At 39.9% G+C, this 24,849-nt stretch overlaps 1 protein-coding gene across 2 annotated transcripts in view; it reads right to left on the bottom strand.

The window, feature by feature from the left end:
• LOC121369091 (metabotropic glutamate receptor 3-like) overlaps window positions 1–24,849 on the bottom strand; it is a 184,463-nt gene that overhangs the window by 2,209 nt on the left and 157,405 nt on the right. Inside the window, exons 4-5 of one of the 2 annotated variants that reach the window (XM_041493940.1) lie at window positions 15,912–16,095; window positions 13,244–13,313 (exon numbers count right to left, since the gene is read on the bottom strand). In XM_041493940.1, coding sequence (XP_041349874.1) covers window positions 13,244–13,313; window positions 15,912–16,095 — 254 coding nt within the window. The remainder of the gene's footprint in view (window positions 1–13,243; window positions 13,314–15,911; window positions 16,096–24,849) is intronic. The other variant, XM_041493941.1, reaches the window with a different exon arrangement.

Here is a 24,849-nt window from a genome sequence, read left to right as displayed (position 1 = left end):
AGAAATAAATGTTGTTCTTCAATCTTCGTGGGGATGAGCTGCCATTACAAATTGTGAAGTGGCGGTTATTAATCAGAATGGCCGCTATACTCCGAATCTGGATTTTAGGTGTTATCCAAATATGACCTGTGCTGAGTGGGCCGTAGGATCAAAACCCCTTGGTGAACCCATTCTCTGATCCTCCCCACCCTTCCCATCCGAACCAGAAACACATGACTGGCATATCAAGGAAAGTGGTATTTGCTGTATGTGGGGAAAGTGCATTTTAAAAATCTCTTGCTGTTAATGAAATTTGTTTCCTCTCAAGACTAAGGCCGAATTTACTAAGTCTTTTTTTTTCTTAAACGCAGCTGCTTAATATTTGTTAAATGTATGTAGTTTACACGCGCGTAAGACCAGAAAAAATTATTTTTTAAAGTTTGTTTTGCTTAACGATACCACTAGAGCACATTGATTTATTAACCATCCCGTAGTAGATGTCAAGCATTTGATAATTTTGACATATAGTCTTAGAGAGGAAACTTGCTACATTTGTCCATTAGTAGCAAGGGATCTTTTATATGCACCATCCCACAGACAGGATGGCACATACCACGGCCGTTGATGTACCACCGGCTGGAACGGAAAATTGCCCAATGGCCTACCGACGGGGATCGATCCGAAACCGACAGCGCATCAAGCGAGCGCTTTACCACTGGGCTATGTTCCGTCCGCAGAAAACTATGAAAACAAGTGTCTATTTGACTTGAAACGTATCTTTTGTCTACTTTGATTACTGTATAGTGATTCTTCCCCTTTTAATTATAGATTTCAGGATAGGTAGACCCGTGGGTGTAATTCCTTGATAGCTTCTTTACAGATGCATTATTTTAGATTTAAGTGCTGTATTTCGCTGTAACAGTGTAATCCCTTAAGGAAGGAAGGATTTATTTAACGACGCACGCACTCAACACATTTTAATTCCGGTTATAGGATGTCGGACACATGGTTAAGGACCACACTTATAATAAGAGAGGAAACCCGATGGCGTCTCGCAGTGGACTATTCTTTCCGATTAGCAGCAAGGGACCTTCTATATGCTGCATCCCACAGACAGGATAGTACATACCAAGGCCTTTGTTACACCAATTGTGGAGTACTAACTGGAACGAGAAATAGCCCAATGCGCCCATTGACGGGAATCTATCTTAAACAGACAGTGATCGTTTTACCACTGGGCTACGTTCCGCCCTACTACTTATAAGCTAATCAGCAAGAGTGCCTGTAAGGTGCATGGTACGTCAATCAAAAGTAGGCATCGGTGACCTAGTTATGGTACGTAACACACCGCCATCCCAAGTTGTACATGCATACAAGGCTTGATAGTCCTATATGAGTTGATATGCTCCGGAAACGAAACGTTTCAGGACAGACGGATAACGTCCAATCTGATTAAAATTAGCTCTACTGGTCTACCAGTACATCTAACAGCATTGCGTGTACTCCCATGTCCGGGTGACATTTCATCTATAAATAGCAATTTAAATATCGACCAATTACACTTCGCCTTTTATAGCGTTAATTGGGAGCATACATATTCTAAAAATATCGAGCGAGACTATTTATGCAATAGGCGAACTTGTTGGTCTATTTGAACATTAAAAAAACAGTAATAAATTCTGGAATGTATACTAGTATAAACAGATTTTATGGCTATACCATCACGGTGTTGTTGTTTTTTTCGTCTTGAAACGCATTTTATATAAAATTTTATATTGGAATTAGTTTTTGGCATACTTCGTAATTCATCCGAATCATTTCGTATACCCTCGGCATAATCCCGAATGTTTTCAAATTCTTTTCAAATCACTGGCATGATTTTGCAAGTAAGGTTTCGATTGGTCGAATGAATGGTCAACTGGACATGAGCTTCAACGGGTTGCTGTTAGATCCACAGGTAATAGTAATTAACCAATTGAGCTAATTTTAATTAGATTGGATAACGTTATACCATAATACGACCCGTCAAAGAGTGCTGGGGTTTCATCAAATAAACACTATTTTTCTCTCCACTGTTTTGCTTTACACTGTACAACCAACGTTATCCAAGCAAAATTCAGCTACCGTGACACAAAATATAAATATATTTGGCATTATATATTAATTAATTCCTATGATGTTGATTATAATCGTTTTTGCTTCAAAAGGGAACCAATGAATTAGGCATGTTAATAAACACTGAATAAAGCTGAAATGCATATAACAACATTAGTTTGAAACCAATATCGACTCTAGTAACCTTTTATTTTCAAAACATGTCTAGGTACATAAATGACAAGTTTCTTTACGTCAGATTTAAGGCTGATAGGTACTGAGTTCGCATCCTGGTACCGTCTCCCACCCAGAGCGAGTTTAACGACTTAATGAGTAGATGTAAGGCCACCATACCGACTTCTCTCAATAATAATTAACCACTAACACCCTGTCCTGTACAGACAGCCCAGATAGCTGGGGTGTGTGTGCCCAGGACAGCGTGCGTGAACCGTAATTAGATATGAGAAAGAAGAACATGTATAAATGAATGAATGGAATTACGTCAAATTGTATTCATTAAATCTCCTTTTAGTACAGGGGTGAAGACAAAATGCTGGAACACGCAAGGTAGGCAGTTGCACCTGACTTATTACCAGTAATCCATTTGTAATATGTACCAGCCTCGGTGGCGTCGTGGTTAGGCCATCGGTCTACAGGCTGGTAGGTACTGGGTTCGGATCCCAGTCGAGGCATGGGATTTTTAATCCAGATACCGACTCCAAACCCTGAGTGCTCCGCAAGGCTCAATGGGTAGGTGTAAACCACTTGCACCGACCAGTGATCCATAACTTGTTCAACAAAGGCCATGGTTTGTGCTATGCTGCCTGTGGGAAGCGCAAATAAAAGATCCCTTGCTGCTAATCGGAAAGAGTAGCCCATGTAGTGGCGACAGTGGGTTTCCCCTCAAAATCTGTGTGGTCCTGAACCATATGTCTGACGCAATATAACCGTAAATAAAATGTGTTGAGTGCGTCGTTAAATAAAACATTTCTTTCTTTGTAATATGTAGACTGAAAACATAACTGCAGTGCAGTTGTGCGCTTTATCTCGGCAGTTCCGGCAGTTCCGGCAGTTACCATTATCCCTGTATTAAAAAGGAGATTTAAACCAGACGTTTTAATGGTAATTTATAAAACTTGTTTATTAACATCGAAGTCTGCAACAAAAAAATCAAATAATACTAATAATAATCTTCAGATGTTATGGGAGTTTGTATCGCTTTAACCATTAATAATAATGTTTTTATGCGAGTTTTAGCATAATTCATTAAAGAGTTGCAAGACAATTTATCAGACCCCTTTGACACAACGGGATCGTTGACACAGTGGTCGAATGCAATTAGATCTAAAATGCATTACGTTAACACACATTCGTTTTTTGCTTTCTTTTTGTTTTTTGCTTTCTTTTTGTTTTGTTTTGTTTTTTTTTTTGTTTTGTTTTGTTTTTGTTGTTGTTTTTTTGTTTTTTTTAAACGAGCAGGTAATGTCAAGACTGGGATACAATCCCATAACATGTCATCGTGTACCGTTACTTGTTAGAATGAAACGCTATAGACCAATAGCTCATAGATGATGGATTATCGTCAACTGGGGACGGGGTACATAGCTCAGTGGCAGAACGCTCTCTCGCAGTGCGATCGACCGCATAATCAATCGTTCTCCGTGGACTTGCTATCTACATTTGTCTTGCCAGTGCCTCAAAACTGATGCATCAACGGTCGTACATGTAGTGTGTACAATCCTATCTTATTTAAAAGTGCATCGAGACAATCGGATTATATCGTTACGAAATCAAACTAACGTAGTTTATTACCCTGTCGTAGGTAGTACAAATGTTGACAAAATAAAACATAAATAATTAATTAATTTTCCAATAAGAGCCTGTTATTAATATATCCATAATGCTTGCGATTGTGACTGTAACCAATTATTTATTTACATCCTTCTGTTGTTCAATGTTAGGAATTGGATTGAGATATTTGGAACATAAGTGTGGTGCAAAACTGTCGTATTTCGTCCTTACATAAATCAGCTAAATTTTAATAAAATATTGGTCTATAAAACACATCCCAACTGAGAATAGCAAAACAACTGCGTAATATTTTGGCCACCAACTCTTGTTTATCAATGCCGAACAAGCCGGAACTAAAACGAAATTGAGAGTTACACACAAAGCATATATCGACACACTGACACAATGTGTCAATATTGTTGGAAAATATTCTTTACGTTTGTTCTTGTCTTTTTATTTGTCAGCTGTCAATAAAATAATCCATGATGTCTTCAAAGGATGTGATACATAGCAGTTATAGCACAAAGCCTTTGTGTATGTGTATTCATCAGAGGTAAAAAATACGAAATATCGTCATTGGCCTTGAGTACTAAAAACCTGCGAAAATTGCCCCACACTCCAATCGTTGGCTGGATTCAAGTGACTGATAGACATGCAGATGTTTTGGCTTCATCCTAAATAAAACAAATCTTAGTATGACCTAATTATAATTACATTTGGACATACTAGTAGTCTTAACACCATCCCTTAACAGCAAGGCGACGGGAAAGTATAACAGAGCAGGATGTACTAACTAGGTAAACGCTAGGGAAATGCATTGGCAGGCAACTGTGTGTGTCACGGGGATCCTATAACACCCGTAACTGAATGAAACACGATCATCAAAATATCTCTCCTAACTGTATATCTATTAGATCTCGCTGTAACAGGCGGTTATACCCTAGTGGCTCGTCTCTAGGTATGATCAGAGATACGATCTTATATAAAGTATATATTATTATAGCACGTTTAGTTCACTAGAAAACACAACAAAAACACAATACACTTTGGAATCTGTATTAACCTACGCTGACAAATGTACTGCCGCAGTAGTTAATTAACAACAACAACTAATAACAACCCAGAACTGATCACTTATTTAGTTAATCTCTAGGTGTCTAGTTTACACAATATGCTAATCACTTCACCGTGACACAACACCCACACGTGTGATAACTGAGAAACGCCTCCAGGGGAACTTAATTAGTAAAGGAATTACAACTCTATTCCTAACTGGTTAATTTTTAATTAACCCTTAACTACTCATTCCTTGTAATACAGAATTAATACTGGTACCTATCACAATAAAGACAATAACCTACAGTTTACCTAGGTCCTCTAGGATGACTGGTTAAGCTTTATATATATATTAGAACAGTGAGCCTACAGTTTACTGCGTCTGATTACCGGCAGCACCGTCTAAATAATATTGGTATAATACAGTATTAAAATATTTAAAGTCACATCAAACACATCAAGGTTATACAACAAAGCAGAAATAATATATAATTACCACTACCGGAGTTATTACGTAACTACTGGCCACATGGCCTCCACACCTGGGCTGGGTGTGTATTAGAAAGAGCTCGACGACCGTCGCGCAGAGGTATTACGTAACAAGTTGCCCACCTGGGCTTAAGTGCATATTGGAACTGCACACGGCCCTCTAAAACAATTAATATCGCCACAGGCGAAAACAAAATTAAGAGCATGTTCCGTCATAGTGTGTACAGACGTTTTGAAAAATATTTTATAATGAAAAATTGAAGATGAATGTTATGTTTTGTTTCGTTTGGTTGGTTGTGAGGGGCGTTGTTTTGTTTGTTTGTTTGTTTGTTTGTGTTAATTCTTGCTGCATGTGTACAGCATTTGTACATCATCTCAGTTTACTAGAAATTTGTCTACATGTTGTCACATCATTCAAACAGAATAAAACAAAACAAACGCTATGTTGTCATTTCCTGCTTATATTTGCTTGCCTCGAGAACATATATAAGCATTCATCTATACGTACCAGGGGCCTAATTCACAAAGCTCTCTCAGGCTCTGCTAGACAACAAAGCGAGAGTTTAGTAAATTAGGTCCCAGGTCCTTAACCATATGTCTGACGTCATATAACCGTAAATAAAATGTGTTGAGTGCGTCATTAAACAAAACATTTCCTTCCTTCCTTCCTTCTTTCCTTCTATACGTACTAGATGAAGGTTATATATGTTTTTTATGTGTTTTTATATGAGTTTTATCCTATATGAGTTGATTATATATATATATATATATATATATATATATATATATATATATATATATATATATATATTCAAAATCGAATAAATCGATCCTATGTGCATGTAGCTTAACACTGAGAATGTAAGCGCCTTAAATGGATCGCGAATCTTGGTCTACAACTAATTTCTTAACGTTTTTATAAACAGTTTCAACTTGCGTTTGTTATACGAGATGAGGGAACGCCATGAACTAACAACATATTGATGGGTACTCCAATATGTCCATTATACAACCTAATTGGTATTCCAGGGCGAAACATGTTTTTATATTTTTTTTTAAAATAAAAAAAATTCATCGTTAATTTGAGTGCATACCGCTCCTTGCGTTGAGTGATACGCACTCGACATTAGTAGTTACATCGGGTCACAATGTGGTGTTAAATTGCAAATTCCTTTCTCGGCGGCGAGTCGTACGGACGGCGTTGGCAAGCTATAAATAATAGAGTTTTTAGGGGTTACTTGTATCCACGCCACCGCGATATCAACACAGGAGTCTAATTACTGTGTTCCTGAGCCCGTGATCAATACACGGCATGGACATACATATAGCCTTCGGATGATTTCACCACTGCTTAGCATCAGTTCCCTCGCGGGACAATACAGTGTCAAGAAGACACGAGAATAAGAGGTTTCCAATGAAACTGGACCGCGGCCTCGGTGCTGTAGTGGTTTAAGCTATCGACAGGGCGGGATCAAGTTCAGTTCGTAGAGCGCTAGGATGAGGTAGTTTTGGTCGTAGGATCGAATCCCCAAGGTGGACCAATTCTGTGATTGTTTTTCCTCCGTCTCTAACCAGTGCCCAATTACTGATATATGAAATGTCGTAGTATGTGAAGCAGGAAAGTGCATATAACAGACCCTCCCTGTGGGAAGTGCATATAAAAGACCCTCCCTGTGGGAAGTGCATATAAAAGACCCTCTCTGTGGGAAAGTGCATATAAAAGACCCTCCCTGTGGGAAAGTGCATATAAAAGACCCACTCTTTGGGAAAGTGCATATAACAGACCCTCCCTGTGGGAAGTGCATATAAAAGACCATCTCTTTGGGAAAGTGCATATAAAAGACCCTCTCTGTGGGAAAGTGCATATAAAAGACCCTCTCTGTGGGAAAGTCAATATAAAAGACCCTCTCTGTGGGAAAGTGCATATAAAAGACCCACTCTTTGGGAAAGTGCATATAAAAGACCCTCTCTGTGGGAAAGTGCATATAAAAGACCCTCTCTGTGGGAAAGTGCATATAAAAGACCCACTCTTTGGGAAAGTGCATATAAAAGACCCACTCTTTGGGAAAGTGCATATAAAAGACCCTCTCTGTGGGAAAGTGCATATAAAAGACCCTCTCTGTGGGAAAGTGCATATAAAAGACCCACTCTTTGGGAAAGTGCATATAACAGACCCTCCCTGTGGGAAGTGCATATAAAAGACCCTCTCTTTGGGAAAGTGCATATAAAAGACCCTCTCTGTGGGAACGTGCATATAAAAGACCCACTCTTTGGGTGCAAAAAAGACCCTCTATAAAAGACCCTCCCTGTGGGAAGTGCATATAAAAGACCCTCTCTTTGGGAAAGTGCATATAAAAGACCCTCTCTGTGGGAAAGTGCATATAAAAGACCCTCTCTGTGGGAAAGTGCATATAAAAGACCCTCTCCAATATAAAAGACCCTCTCTGTGGGAAAGTGCATATAAAAGACCCTGGGGAATATAAAAGACCCTCTCTGTGGGAAAGTGCATATAAAAGACCCACTCTTTGGGAAAGTGCATATAAAAGACCCTCTCTGTGGGAAAGTGCATATAAAAGACCCTCTTTGTGGGAAAGTGCATATAAAAGACCCACTCTTTGGGAAAGTGCATATAACAGACCCTCCCTGTGGGAAGTGCATATAAAAGACCCTCTCTTTGGGAAAGTGCATATAAAAGACCCTCTCTGTGGGAAAGTGCATATAAAAGACCCACTCTTTGGGAAAGTGCATATAAAAGACCCTCTCTGTGGGAACGTGCATATAAAAGACCCACTCTTTGGGAAAGTGCATATAACAGACCCTCCCTGTGGGAAGTGCATATAAAAGACCCTCTCTTTGGGAAAGTGCATATAAAAGACCCACGCTGTGGAAAAGTGCATATAAAAGACCCTCTCTGTGGGAAAGTGCATATAAAAGACCTTCTCTGTGGGAAAGTCAATATAAAAGATCCTCTCTGTGGGAAAGTGCATATAAAAGACCCTCTCTGTGGGAAAGTGCATATAAAAGACCCTCTCTGTGGGAAAGTGCATATAAAAGACACCTTTCTGATAATAACAAAATGTAGCGGGTTTTGTCTGAGGCTATATGTCAGAATTACGAACTATTTGATAACCAGTAGTTGGTAATTAATAAATTACTGTGATCTAGTGGTGTCCGTAAACAAACATCAATGGGACGGTGTAAGACAACTAACTATACCACTAAACTCCCATGCTCGACAAGGGCGGGATTTAGCTCAGTCGGCTGATAGCTCGCCTGAGGTTCTTGCGTCGCAGGATCGAACCATCTCGGTGGATCCATTGAACTGATTGGTTTTTTCCTCGCTCCAACCAGTGTACCACAACTGGTCAAAGGTCGTGGTATGTGTTTTCCTGTCTGTGGGATGGTGCATATGAAAGATCCTTTGCTACTAATGGAAAAATGTAGCAGGTTTCCTCTTTAAGACTATGTCACAATTACTAAACGGTTGACATCCAATAGCCGATTATTAATAAATCAATGTGTTCTAGTGGTGTCGACAAGCACAACAAACTTTATAAAATATTCCGTGCTACTAATGGACAAATGTAGCGGCTTTCCTCTGATGACTACGAGTCATAATTGCCAAATGTTTTACATCCAATAGTTGATGATTGAGTAATCAATATGCTCTAGTAGTGTCGTTATACACACACAAAACCAAGATGATGTGCGTGACCAGAACAGCTTACTTGAAACTTAATTCAAAATAAGCAAGACAATAAATTAAAGTGACGACATGTATCATATGTATGACAGACACAAGGCCTATACATCATACTGAACAGACCCAAAAGACTTCGTTTTCAGCATAGCATTATTTATAGAAGCAAGCCGCCATGTGCAAACACACAGACAGTGTTACATGGCACAAGGCATTCATCTTACTCTTGACCTATATTTTAGTATCAAAAAGATAAAACAAGACACGTTTTATTCTGATAATAAGACACACACCTTGATATTAGTGACATATATCAAGCCTATCCAAGAAGACGTGAGTGGGTCATGTGTCGTTTATCATGAAAGCGCCACGATTCGCGAATGACTGCTAAACGTTATCTGCCAAACTGATGACCAACGCTATCCAGAACGATAACCGTATTATGTTTAGTTACGTCTTAAATGTGTCTTAGTTGCGAGCTCCTGGCATCTGACAATGCGCTATTCAAATCGTTGAGTGGACGAATCAAACTAGTTCTATTCGTTGAAATCTTGACACCGTACGTGCATCTGGCCTCATATTGAGATTTTCAAGTCAAAGAGGATAATTCGATGGCTTTAGTATCCAAATTAAGGGATCTCCCACGCATTTAAACTAAATAAATGTGGTGGAACAATCCAGAAATAGGTTCTTAGTGGTATATTCGTTTAAGAAAAAAAGAAAGAAAGAAATCTACTTTCTCACCTACATATAAAAGTGGATCAGGACGTACCCTAGTGGTAAAGCGCTCGCCTGATGCGCGGTTGGTCTAGGATCGGTCCCCGTCGGTGGGCTCATTGGGCTATACCTCTTTATTAAACAAAGGTCGGGACGTAGCCTAGTGGTAAAGCGCTAACCTGAAGCACAGTTCGTCTAGGATCGATCCCCGTCGGTGGGCCCTTTGGGTTATTCTTCGTTCCAGCCAGTGCACCAAGACTGGTATATCAATGACATTGGTATGTGCTATCCTGTATGTGGGATGGTGCATATAAAAGATATCTTGCTATTAATGAAAACATTTAGCGGGTTTCCTCTATAAGACTAGGGGCGGGACGTAGCCCAGTGGTACAGCGCTCGCTCGATACGCGGTCGGTGTGGAATCGATCCCCGTCGGTGGACCCATTGGGCTAGTTCTCGTTCCAGCCAGTGCACCACGACTGGTATATCAAAGGCCGTGGTATGTACCACCCTGTCAGTGGGATGGTGCATATAAAAGATCCCATGCTGCTAATCGAAAAGAGTAGCCCATGAAGTGGCGACAGCGGGTTTCCTCTCTCAATATCTATGTGGTCCTTAACCATATGTCTGACGTCATATAACCGTAAATAAAATGTGTTGAGCGCGTCGTTAAATAAAACATTTCTTTCTGTAAGACTGTTAAAATTGCCAAATGTTTGAAATCCAATAGCCGATGATAAATAAAATGAATGTGATCTAGTGGTGTTGTTAAACAAAACAAAATGTAATTTTAACATATATACTACTCAAAAGAATTTAAGGGTCAGACGATATTTTCGACATTATTTTCTGAATGTCAATTATATTAGCTAGACCATAATGTCAGGCATGGTATTGTTCCATTTTGACGAAAGTGGGTCTAAGCAACCCATAAATGAATTAAAATCCACTGTCATTGACACTGTCGACTAGTTCTAATGGCGAAAACATGCTTACATTTGCACGTAAATTAGGGCGAAAGCGAAAGCTCTGCTAAGTGCCCGTAACTTGCTTTTTCACAAAGCGCTTCATTTGCACGCTTTGCATGTGTATTCCATGTTCCTAACGCTGAATTTCTGTATAATTGGAGCTTGCGTTCGTGTACGGTGCACACTCCAAATTCGACAATGGTACGACGTCAACTGACTATCGAAGATCAAGGAAGGGCTATTGCTTGGCTTCAGGATGGCAATACGCAAAGAAATGTTGCTCTGAGACTTGGTGTCAGTCAGAGTGTCGTTGGCCGACTGTGGCAACGGTACCAAGCAACGAATTCTGTTCGAAATCGTCCACGTTCGGGAAGACCCCGAAGCACTACAAATGGAGAGGACCGCTACATCACCAATATGGCTCTACGTCAACGCACAACCACTGTACGTGACAATCTGCGGACTGCGACTGGAACTCGAGTGTCTGATCAAACCATACGCAATCGTCTGAGAGCCAAAAGTCTACGCTGCCGTCGCCAGGCTGTTCGACCACCACTCCTACCACGTCACAGAACGGCCAGACGTCACTGGTGCACACTTCATCTGCGGTGGCAACATGTTCAGTGAGGTCGAGTGATGTTCACTGATGAGTCCAGGTTTAGTCTCCAGTTCAACGACGGTTGGGTTCGTGTTTACAGACGTCCTGGGGAGCGCTTCGCTGACGTTAACGTTAGACAACGTCACCGGTTCGGTGGTGGCAGCATCATGGTGTGGGGCGGCATCTCTATCCACCACAGGACCCCCCTCTATGTGGTGGATGGCAATCTGAATGGAATCCGCTATCTGAATGAGATTATCCGGCCGTTGGTTCTCCCAGGCCTTCAGCAGATTGGCGGCGGGGCAGTTCTGCAGGATGACAATGCCAGACCCCAACGCGCCAGGGTGGTAACGGACTTTCTCAGACAACAAGGTATCGCCAGGATGGATTGGCCAGCATATTCGTGTGACTTGGCCCCAATAGAGTACGCCTGGGACGAATTAGGCAGGAGAGTTCGGGATAACCATGCCCCTCCGGCCAACCTTCATGATCTGGGTCAACTTCTTATGGCACAGTGGCAGGCCATTCCCCAAGAGTTCTTCAGACGTCTGATCAACAGCATGAGGCAACGATGTGTCGAGTGTATTCGCGCCAGGGGTGGATTCACATACTATTAAACGAATGTTCTAATATGTAAAATCCATGTTTGACAACCTTCAACTTTGACAGCATGTCATGTGACTTTCTTGTATACAGTGACGTTTATTTGTGGGGGTTTTGTAAATATGGAACAATAAATTACATTTTTGGTGTAGTTTACATCATCAATCTAATACACTCTGTAACTTATTTGGTTATAAATTTTTGACCCTAAATTCTTTTGAGTAGTATATGTTTTAGGATATTGAACATTCCTCTCATTGAAAAAAAAAAAAAAAAATCAATAAAAATAAAATACAATACAATACAATACAATACAATAAAATAAAAATAATTTTGAAAAACGAGGGCGGGCGTTTATCCTCGGGGCGGGCGGTGATAAAGATCTGGGATGTATTTTATAATGGTCTTCCGTTACAGCCTACCTGTATTGATACACTCGGTAATTTCCGAAATTCAGGTTCGTTGTGTTAAAAAGAAAGGCACGACATTATTAAACAGCAGTGGTAAAGCGCTCGCTTGATACGTGGTCGGTCTAGGATCGACCACCGTCGGTGAGCCCATTAGGCTATGTCTCGCTATAGCCTATACACCATGACTGGTACATCAAAGGCCGTGGTATGTGCTGTCCTATCTATGGGATGGTGCATATAAAAGATCCCTTGCTACTAATAGAAAAATGTAGCGGGTTTCCTCTCTAAGACTATATGTCAAAATGACCATATGACTGACATCCAATAGCCGATGATCAATAAATCAATGTACTCTAGTGGCCCTAGCCTGTGCACCACGACTGGTATATCAAAGGTAAAATATGCTTTTTCTACTAATGGAAAAATGTAGGGTTTTTTTTCTCTAATGCTATATGTCAAAATTACCAAATGTTTGACATCCAATATCCGATGATCAATAAATCAATGTGTCGTTAAACAAAACATTGTTTTATATATTAAATAGCTGTGGTACACGGAAATTATTCAAATATTTCTTGTTCTAGCTAATAAACCTAAACATGTTATCATGTGTTTTCTTTATTTTGTTACAAGGCTTCCTTAAAATGGGTTAACAGTGCTGTAAATAATATACAGGAAACGTATATTCTCATAATACCCGTCCCTATTGTTAGACGAGCATCCATGTTCTTGGTTTCCCTTTAATAAATCTGTGAGTCATCTGTATTGCAACTGCCTTAGCAATTTTATTACCCGCCACCATCACAGTCACAATCACAATTACCATCACCCAACTCACCCCCCAACGATGAATATATCATCTGCGACCGTATTATCTTGGTCATCTGGAACGCTATCCTCTGCCGAACCTGCAATGTATAATGGTGCATGATCCACCAGTATAACAAGCGAAGGTCACGACCCCTTCCGGGCGGCTGACGTCAGATAGAAGATCCGAACTCACAGCATGGTCCCCTTTTAAATAATGTCTCTGGGGAGTGATGCCTGTCAACAGCGCGGAAACTGCGACATTATTGCCGGCACTCAATCTCTAAGTGGTTTATTCCCATTATATGAACCTTTGGCAGGGTCTTCCCGTTCGCTGCTATATTCAGACAATTCTTGTGTCTTTTCCGCCCCAGTGGAAGATTTACACATCCACTTAGCCCGTGATCAATATTGAAAATCCCTCGGATAAAAACTGGTGCACGGGGAAGCAAAACTAAGTCTTTTGTTCATTGGCTAGTTGCGGAGAGCTCAACAGAACTCGCCCCTGTTTACAACATCCGGTTTGCTGAGCTGTGGCCGACACCGAAGCCTTACAACGTATAAGCTGATTAGCCAGGATGTGTTATTACTGATATGAGCTTGTCACAATGTATGGGTTAATGTAGGAAAAAAATAGTGTTTTTTTCTAATACTAGATGTTTGTTAATTACATATAAGAACCAGATAACAATCTAAGGGGCGAGGGTATCACTGCACCAGAAAACATGACGGGTAACTTGCAATAGATGGAGGTCCTTTCATTTTTCTTTCAGTACTATTCTAGAAAGGTTTGTGGGAAAATGTGAAGCAGTCAATTATGGAGGGTAATATGTTCAATAATATGACTTACAATAATATGACTTATATCATTGTAGTTTTGAAAACAAATTCGAGAGATAATTTAATTAATATTTGTAGTAATGTAGGTCTCCGTGTGGTATTTTGTGCAGGGTCTTCTCGAAAACACATTTTCTATTAAAGTTGAAACTCGATGATTGGAACCATAACCTTTGGCCAGTCAGTCCATAGGTTTGACAAGATTATCAAAAACAGTATTTGCCCTGCCCAAAAGACCTGGGACGATGCTGACAATATAAACTAAACTAAACTTAAGAGAAATGCGAATGTCTGAAACAAAATTGTATCATCTATTCAAAACTCCTAAACTGGGAAAAGTTAAATAAGTTATCGCTTTTGTTACAATGTGTACCCAACGTTTCTGTAACACCACGCTGTTTCCATCAGGGGAACGCAAGTCTATTCACTGTCTATGTAATGCCCATCTTTACTTAGGATTTTGACAATTTAGGACAATTGAACATTATTTTAATAGGGACATAAATATGATGCGAATTAGAAGCTTTTTAATAAACCAATAATGATATCACTCAAAACTGTGTTGACATCTGGCTAAAATACACTTATAACATTATTTGATTTTGACCAGTACATAACATTGGTATTGGCTTGGCTTTTAAACATGGGCAACCCAATTCTCTAAGGTACAATTATTCCAGATTCTGTGCATTAGCCGAGGATGTCACACTTGAGCTCAAGGTCATAGTAATACCAAAATGAATTGCTGTGTTGTGTTTATGTTCTCATCAGTGTAAAACTGCATTAAAATACAACCCATTACAAAACGCGTTATTCGCATGGCCTCGTAAAACTACTTCCTTTGATGTATAGCAGATATGTATTCTATATGCTAATGATCTAGGGAAGTAATTACATTTAAGATCTGTTCTGTTAAGTATTCTGGAGTTATTATGATGGTATTAATAATGTGTACTATGGAAGATTGGAAGAGTCTGAGAAGTAACGAAAGTGGATGTTAAGTTTGTAGTTGACCTTCATAAGATACTTAGTAACAGGTCAACACTTTTGTTGTCATATCCTCGACAACACATCGTTTTGTACCGTATCAAGTAGTCCTGCCAACGAGATTACAAATGCATCTCTAAACGGCTCAAGATCATCTGCATTTTTATGAGCATACGAAGAGGACGTGGGGTGGAGGAAAGGGCTCTTTATCAAATTCTATTCATTGAATTCATGTAATGGGCCAACCTATATAGTAAATATCGTGTGCCATGGCCAGTTGCTCGTACTATACTTCACAACAAAAATATGCGTTCATTAACAACTTGTTTTCATTTATTCATTTGCTGTATTTAATGGATAAGAAATATATATTTTAGTATTTTCAACAAAGGGACGGGGTCATAGGATCAAACCCTCTTGGCGGAGCCACTTTTGTTTGTTGCTATCCGAACCAGTGGTATACGAAAGGCTGTGGTATGTGCTGTCCTGTTTGAAAGTGCTCATAAATGATCCCTTATTGCTAATGAAATGAAGACAAATTGTCAGAATTACCAAATGTTTGAAATTCACTATAGCCGATGATTAATAAAACAACGTGCTCTGGTGGTGTTGTTAATATATAAATATAAACTTTATCCTATTGCTCACCTAAAGTCGATTATGGAGATCATTTAAAATATTACCATATTAATACTAATTGTTTTTCACGTTTATATGGGGGTTAAATATTCTTCTCGTCGAACTAGTCTCAGGGAAGTGATGAGGCGCGAGAGTCATGGCTCCCTTTAAACTATTAGGTATAGACTACTGAGCATGATTATTTTTTAAAAACACGCTGGGTAATATAACAGTTATATTAAAACAGAAATACATACCATAATTGTTCGATGTTCCCGTAGAACCAGTGGGCGCCATTTTATAACTAGCAGAATTCATGGTGAGTTTCCTAACATTCTTCTGTGGCTGGAAGACGATAATGTAAACCTTTGGCAAAAACAAACAGAGCAAGGCAACTGTAGCGCTCAGGGAGATGGACACACACAACGTAGTGATCTGTATCTGAAACACAAGGATTAGTGTCAGTAAGGAAGGAAATAGGTTTTTAAACATTATTATTATAATTAACGATGCACCACATTTTAGTTACGGTGCTAAGAACGAGTGCCTGTATCATAGTAGCAATCACACCTTTGACTAACGTTCTTTCTACGATACGCTTTTAATAATGGAATACAGTTTTCTCATTCGGACTATATGGTGTTGGATATGTGGTTAAGGACAATGCAGATAACGAGACAGGAAATCCGCTGCCAACACACAATGGGCTATTCTTTCAGTAAACGCGGTCTTTTATGTGCAACATTCCACTGACAGGATAATGCATACCACGGCCTTTGTTAGTCTAATTGTGGAGCATTGGCTGGAACGACAAACAGCCCAATGACTGTGAAATAGTGTGTTAGTTGGAACACAACAGTTTTGGAGGATAAAACATATAGTACAAAGAAACTGGTACATAGAAATGAGTACAGAGCTGCAACATTTGTAGAAACTGTGAATTGTAATACGTGCATCCACATGAATGACTATGCAGATATATTAGTACATAAACACACACGAGCAAAAAGATACATGCATACTGCATACATGTACATATAAGCACATAAACACGCATACGTACGCATTCACCTTCATAGCAACGTGGTTTAAATGGCAGTTCCCTGGCGATCGTTTTTGCATTGTTATGTAATTGATTCGAAATGTTATGTAACTGATACGAAATGTTATGTAATTGATTCGAAATGTTATGTAATTGATACGAAATGTGACGACAAATCAACAATTGTACGATAATAAATCTTTATCACCTTCATTCTATCATTCTCAATAACTATGCATAATTTTATCATGTGATTGCAGTCTGTTTTTACCTCTACTGGTGTGTCCATGCTATCTTCTGCTTAAGGTCAAGTTCCTCTACGGAAAAAGAAAAGAAAAGCAATTGCCACTACGGACGAAATCTGCGCACCAATAGTCTTTGCATATCCCCTGTCGCTAATAAAATTGGTCTTACCCACGGCACTAACGGTGACCGTCAGTAGCGTATAGTAGGTGGTTGCGTCTACTAAACATTCTGTGAAGTGTTAAAAAAACCTCCACAATAAATGCTTATGAAAAATGGCAACCGGCCTCGGTGGCGCAGTAGTTAAGCCATCGGACTACAGGCTGGTAGTAAGCCATCGGACTACAGGCTGGTAGGTACAGGTTTCGCAGCCCGGTACCGGCTCCAACCCAGAGCGAGTTCTGGGTAGGTATAAGGCCACTACACCCTCTTCTCTCTCACTAACCCACTGTCCTGGACAGACAGCCCAGATAGCTGAGGTATGTGCCCAGGACAGCGTGCTTGAAACGTAATTGGATATAAGCACGAAAACAAGTTGAAATGAAAAATAGCAAGAAAAGACAACCGCATGTCGCGGATGGTAGGTCCTATGATGTGGAGGTATATGGACAGGTGTTGGTGTTGAATGGTAAGGTAGCTGTCAAATTATCACTAATAAGATGGGAGTAACAAAACTATACCTCTTGATCATCTTAAACGACTAACGCTGGGCTAGGCTTAATTTGCGAACGTGTGGTCTGTTGGAAGTATCATTACATAGATATATATTTGTGTATTTAAGATACATTTTTGGATATGCTTCTGGTTTATATTTTGGATATGCTTCTTTCTACGGAGAAAATGGTTTGCGTGTGATTAGTGATTCTGTGGTCCAGCCAAATATTTGCTCAACTGATATGACTTTCGCTGCGATAATCGGATTATAACTTTTAGTTGCAACCTTGTGTAAAACAAAAATAAATAAAATTAATTATTTTAATTAATTACGGCATCGAACGTTCCCAAGGACTCTCTTTTGTGCACCGATAAAATTTATAATGCAATAATGGTTTATCTAAATAAAATACGAATACGCTTTACAAAGATCGCCAGTTTGCTGAGTCATCCGAATAAAGTCATATTGACACGTCGAAACATAAACTGTCTGGCCGTCATGCGTGGATGATATGTTGTTGTATGACATTACAGAATTGTAAGAGAAGCCTCCATCATTCATACACCGTCTTCCCTTCAAAAACCCCGCTGCAGGTTCATTTTGAAAACAGGTATTCCATAAGCGGGATATGATCATGTCCAAATGAGTGCATTCCATTATCTTCATTACTCAAAGTGGAACACTATTATTGTAAGTACGTTCGATACGAAAATCGCCCATTATTGCGTCATTTCTGAATCACTGAGCTACGCCTTCCCGGTAAATTGGGTTTAATAGACGTGCGGTGCCAGTGTACGCGTCCATGAGCACGCATGCGTGTGTTTACGTCAGATTTCTAACTGTCCAAGTGCGCGTGTTTTTTCCCTGACTTAACCACCCTCGTAGCGCTTGATTCTCGCTTAATGACTCGCGGCGCCATCTATCACTGTTTATGACTTCATTGTGAAGACCACTTAACATGGACAAAGTGCCGCACTCTGGGATGTTTTTCGCAAATACGGAAAAATTCCATTATATATTAGCAAATAGCGTGGTAGGCATCAAAGCCGTTCATGGAACACTGGACTGAACGCACCAGGAGCTTAATGAACTACGGGTATCTTTGAAGAAAAAAAACAAAACTGTTAGCTTTATCTTAACTCTGATTTTTAACCATTAACCTCTGTCCTAGTATAGAATTGTCCAGTTTGCCGAGACGTATGTCCAAGGCCTCGTTTTACGAAGCAGAAGGTTGCCATGGAATTAAGGTGATCTTAGCGCCAAGATCGCTACGTAAACGGGACCCAGGACGGCCTGCTTGAATCTTAATTAGATATAAGTATGAAAATAGGACAACATGTTTGAATCTTAATTAGATATAAGTATGAAAATAGGACAACATGCTTGAATCTTACTTAGATATAAGCATAAAAATGGGACAACATGCTTGAATCTTACTTAGATATAAGTACGACAATGGGACAACATGCTTGAATCTTACTTAGATATAAGTATGACAATGGGACAACATGCTTGAATCTTACTTAGATATAAGCATAAAAATGGGACAACATGCTTGAATCTTACTTAGATATAAGTATGACAATGGGACAACATGCTTGAATCTTACTTAGATATAAGCATAAAAATGGGACAACATGCTTGAATCTTAATTAGATATAAGCATAAAAATGGGACAACATGCTTGAATCTTACTTAGATATAAGTATGACAATGGGACAACATGCTTGAATATTACTTAGATATAAGCATAAAAATGGGACAACATGCTTGATCCATAATCAGATGTACATACGAAAATGGTACAGAAATAAATGAATAGTGATGGGTAAGTTGGTACACTAAGGTCTTTGTTATGAATTTTAACGTGGGTGGTCAAATTTACTGAATAAAACTTAGTCCACATAGAGCTCGTGGTAGTTATAATTTAACTATTTTGAGATGAAGGGTAGGGATATATGATTAGCAACATCTTAGTACATTTTAAACTCTATGTGGCTGTTGGTTTCGAGCATAAGGTTATTTCAACACGCAGTTCAGATTCAGAAGACACCTTCCTTCATGGGCTATTCCTGCCCAATAGCAAGGGATCTTTTATATGCGCTTTCCCTAATACATGACCTATATTATAACAGTCCCCACCCATGGGTTGGAACGATAAAAAGGCTCGACAGGTCCATCGGTGGCCATTGCACCTCAATCGTGCGCTCTACACACCACTAAACCGCATCCAAATACTGAATAGCAAGGGATCTTTTATATACGCTTTGCCAAATATATGACAGACCCAATAATACACCTATTGGTTGGAACGAGAAAAAGTCTTGACAGGTCCATCGATCCTATGGCACATTGTACCTCAATCGAGCACTCTACATACCACTAAACCGCATTCAAATCCGTTTAGGGTGGTTGGTCTAATATAGGAGAACGATCGAACCCCAGTGCTTTGCCAAAGAGAAGCCGTTCACCACACATTTTTAGTTGAGATGTTTTTTAGGGGGTATTAACTAGCGTATCGTTTTTATATTCTAGTAAGTTTCAAGCACCCTCATCTGGACATATATGTCAGCTAGGGCAGGGGGTTAGTGGTCGGTGAAAAACAAATTCGATATAATGGCCTTACACCTACTCACTCAGTCATTAAAACTCGCTCTGGACGGGACCTGTGTGCGAACCCAACGCCCACCAATCTTAAGTCCGATGGCTTAACCACTCCACCACCGAAACCTATCTGGGAATTAAGAAAAGCAGAACCAGCAGTAGGGTATTTTAATATTCAGCTGTGTTCTGCGCTGTGGGTGTATTAAGACACAATTATCGGCAAAAAATAATCCCTTAATATTGCATCGTGTGTTTACACAAATTGAACTGTGGCTTATTACACTCACCTTCACGAGGTTTCCTAGTATCGATTTTAATAACTGGTTCCAATAATAGAATACGCATAATGCAACGGCGATTGTACCTAATATCGGTTGACCCTAATCCTGACTTTCTGCGACCCTTAGAAACACTGTAGAAAAAGGATCCACGAAAAATAATATGATAAAGATTCTGTTTTATAATTAAAAGAAAATATGGCGTGGATATGTCTTAAATAGTGTCAGTAATGGCTGATTCAGCGAAGGGTGTATTGTGACATTAGGGGTGGTAGGAAAGACTTTTATGGTCAGTTGAAATTTGTGTAACCTTTAATTCCATGTTAAATGGACAGACCCTAGTTTTTAAACACAAAGGCATATTTTTCACCTAAACCCTAGTTTCAACCAATAACAATGGACACTAAGCTTGGTTAATTTACAAACCTGTAACAAATATGGATACAATAGAGTCTGTGACATTGAAATACCCTTAAAATAGATTAAAATGCGATTCAATAATCATTACTTCTCAGACGCACGTGCGTTTTTAAAAATGTGAAAAATGCATTATGTGGTATTATAAACACCAGGATGACCAGAACCACTTGTACGGAAATGGATAATCTAAAGAATAAAACATAAGTAATATTTGATTTCAGTGATCATAAACGGCTCTAATAGTGACAAATATGTCTTAGTGTTTAAAAACCAGGGTCTGTCCCTTTAAAGCTGCCACATCGCCTACACATCTCAAAATGGTTAAATTATAGAAGTATACTCGAGACTGTATCTGTTTTGAAACTGTTGTAATCATCGACTATTGGATGTCAAACATTTGGTAACTCTGACATAGAGTATTAGAGAGGAAACCCGCTACCTTTTTTTCCATTAGTGGCAAGGGATCTTTTACACGCACTTTCCCATAGTCAGGAAAGCACATACCACGGCCTTTGACCAGTTGTGATGTACGGTTGGAACGAACAAAAATCCATTCAGCTGAATGGATCCACCGAGGTGGTTCGATCCTGCGACATAAGCACCTCAGCCGAGCACACAACCGACTGAGCTAACCCCCTTCCCCTAAAACTGTTGTATAACTGTTTTAAATTTAGACACCAGAAATCTTAATCTAAGGCATATTTTGCAGTCGCTGGGCTGTGTGCCTAATTTATATTTATAACCCACGCATTAAAATAATCTTGTAAATTTAAATACACAAACACCCTTAAAATAAAAATTCTTAACAGTTACACTCATTAGTAAAATGGAGACAAACATATCCGACAGTGTTCTGACGAATACTTTTACAAATGACACATCAAGGCGCTTTGTAACCAAATCACGAACTGAATAAATAAAGGTCACTTACACATGTCACATTCCCGTCGAATTATAGCTTTTATTGTTGGCGCATTGTCAGCGAATATTTGAATTGTTTTAGATGATGCATATCAACACGATATAATTGGGAAAAACAACGAAGATACACAATGGGCGACACCAGTAGGGTTGTAAACTCGGCCTTTTATGCGTTGGCTTGCGAAGGAGAACATACACAAGCAGATTTATACATATAGTATATGATATACACACCAGTTTTCGGCCAGGTCAGGCGAGTGATCACTCCCGCTCGCCTCAACACTCGCCTAGAAAGTTTTAGGAGAAAGGTAAATTGATCGCCTTGCAATAAAGCGTTTATTACATTATATCTGAAACTGCATCTGATTGCTCGCCTAGCACCATATCCTCCGACAGCCTTGACTTTTCTCATGGCGACGAAGAAGCTTGTTTTGTTTAAAAACACCACTAGAGCACATTGATTGATTAATCATCGGCTACTGGATGCCAAACATTGGTAATTCTGACTCGTAGTCATCAGAGGAAACCTGCTACATATTTTTCTAATGCAACAAGGGATATTTTATATGCACTACCCCACAGACAAGATAGTACATACCACGGCCTTTGATATGCCACTCGTGGAACACTGGCTGGAACAAGAAAGAAATAGCTCAGTGGGCTCACCGACTCATGGGGACGAATGCACACCACCATGATGGCATCATCATCTCAACCACCCACACTAACTCACACAGTCCTACATACATGCACGAAAAGGTCGTTCGACATAAGAGAGTTATAGAATGATTAGGAAGGATAGACAAACAACGTGCAGACCCTAGAGGCGCTAAAAGTTCAAGCCCATGACATAACACATATTTATAGAAATTTGTTAATCATAAAAAGGTTCACCTTTTGAAGTTCAATAGCGGGAACGGTGTACACCACAGAACATTCAAATCCTGCACATAAGCTAATTTTGGTAGAAATATCACTTCGATACATATTAACTTTAAAATGGCCCATGATATAAAATGCAGTGTCAACAAATGCTATTTCATTGAGAAGCTACTACTTAACGTATTTAACGCATTGAAAACAACTGTTGATTGACGCACAATCTTTGTCTACGATTGTCCGTAGCCTATTGTTATGATAACATTAAGTTCCGTAAAGTTAAAGTGTTTTTTTAATTAACGACACAACCAGAGCAAATTGATTTATTAATGCACCAGCACACACCAAGGCCTTTGATACACTAATCGTGATGCACTGGCTGGAACGGGAAATAGCCCAGTGGGCCCACCGATAGGGATCGGTGCTAAACTGAACGCGCACCAGGCAACCGCTTTACCACTGGGCTACGTACCACAATATAGTAAACTGATTTTGTGCCAAATTTTAATGTTCTGTGATGCATACCATTCCCGATATTCAGCTTTAAAATGTGGAATCTTTTTATGAATCACTCCATATAAGGGTTAACACGTTTTTCGTTTCATATGCTCATAAAGTGGGAATCTGATGGCAGAGATGCAGTGATTTGTTAATCGCAGCAGTGTTGCCATCAATGTGCGGATATTTGACATCCAATAGCCGGTGATAAATAAATCAATGTGCTCAAGTGGTTTCGTTCACTATGGCTCAGTGTAGAGCTCTCGGCGGAGGTGCAATGGATCACAGGATCGATAACCCTCAGTGGACTTGGGATCTTCTTTTTCTTTTTATTTTTTTATTTGTGTGTGTGTGTGTGTGTGTGTGTGTGTGTGTGTGTGTGTGTGTGTGTGTGTGTTTATCCCCCTTTCCAACTAGTGCCCCACGACTGGCATATGAGAAAGCGCATCTATAAAGGTTGCCTTGCTACTTTTGCAAATTCAATAGCACCAAAACCATCCCTCTCCCCCTACCGATCCTGGTCAGGATGCTTGTGCTCCCTTGCACATGCCAGCTCGAGCGACCCCCTCTCCCACCCACCCTAAACCTGTTCCAGTCCTGGACGGAGGAGTCTGCGAAAGTCGATACCTGCGCCCATGAAAAGTGTGTGCTACAACAACTTGTTCTGAATGTGAATGTTAAACCTATGACCTGGCCTGACCTGACCTGACCTGACTTTATCGTTAGGAGCAGTCTATGTGGCGGCGGCTACAGCTGGTTTCTCCTTTCTCTGTAACGACCAAATGTTTAAATAACCATAATATTAGGTATCAAAGTAGCCGTGGGTTAACATTTGCCGAGTCGTCGATAAGAAAATTATCCCTTTTCTTTACTTTTCTATATACAGTACTATCCTGCTTTCAGTTCTGACTGGAGCCGCTATATCATACCACTGACAACGGGCTCATTATATCTAAACCACGGCATATTAATCTTCGTTCCATTTCAGCCCTTATGACACGGCGATTTATCAAGCAATATGCCGGCCTTATGGGGAATCAAACATGACACGCGCGACATTGAGTTATCTCCCTTCAATACGTGACTCTTTTTAAAGGCTTGTTGCTCAGGGATCATTCGTCGAGTTTTAGCTTGTCTTCGGGCAAATCAAATAATCTGACAGATTTGATTATGACCTCCTTGTTAAGGAGTACCGAGGTACGATGTCCCAGTAAGTCGACATAAATCAAGAGGTGCCTCTCGCCTCTCAGTCGTTCTGCCGCTGATGATGACCGCCGCAGCCGAGATAGAATCAGAGCAATCTGCAAGACCCTGATCCTCCGGAGGAACGAGCAATGGAGACGCCTCGTTTATCGTCTGCTACTGATGGGAGTCAGGACGATGCCAGTGTCCTAATGATACACATGAATAATAAAAAGGACGTCTGGAAGTTAAGTTTATAAATCAGTATTATCGGCAGCTCAACGAAGAACAGGGCCGTAGCTGATTTATATACTGGGGATGAGAGTTACAGAAATCATAAACATACATCTCCGTTAACACTGTCGAAGGAAGCTCGGGGGGGGGGGGGGGGGGGGGGGGGGGCACCAGCAGCGATGGTTTTTATATATTTATACCAGTGTGTGGGGTGTAAAAGAAAGAAAGAAATGTTTTAT

The sequence above is a fragment of the Gigantopelta aegis genome, chromosome 3 (genome assembly GCF_016097555.1).
Source record: "Gigantopelta aegis isolate Gae_Host chromosome 3, Gae_host_genome, whole genome shotgun sequence".
Taxonomy (NCBI): Eukaryota; Metazoa; Mollusca; class Gastropoda; order Neomphalida; family Peltospiridae; genus Gigantopelta; species Gigantopelta aegis.
This window is presented reverse-complemented; position numbering and strand designations above follow the sequence as displayed.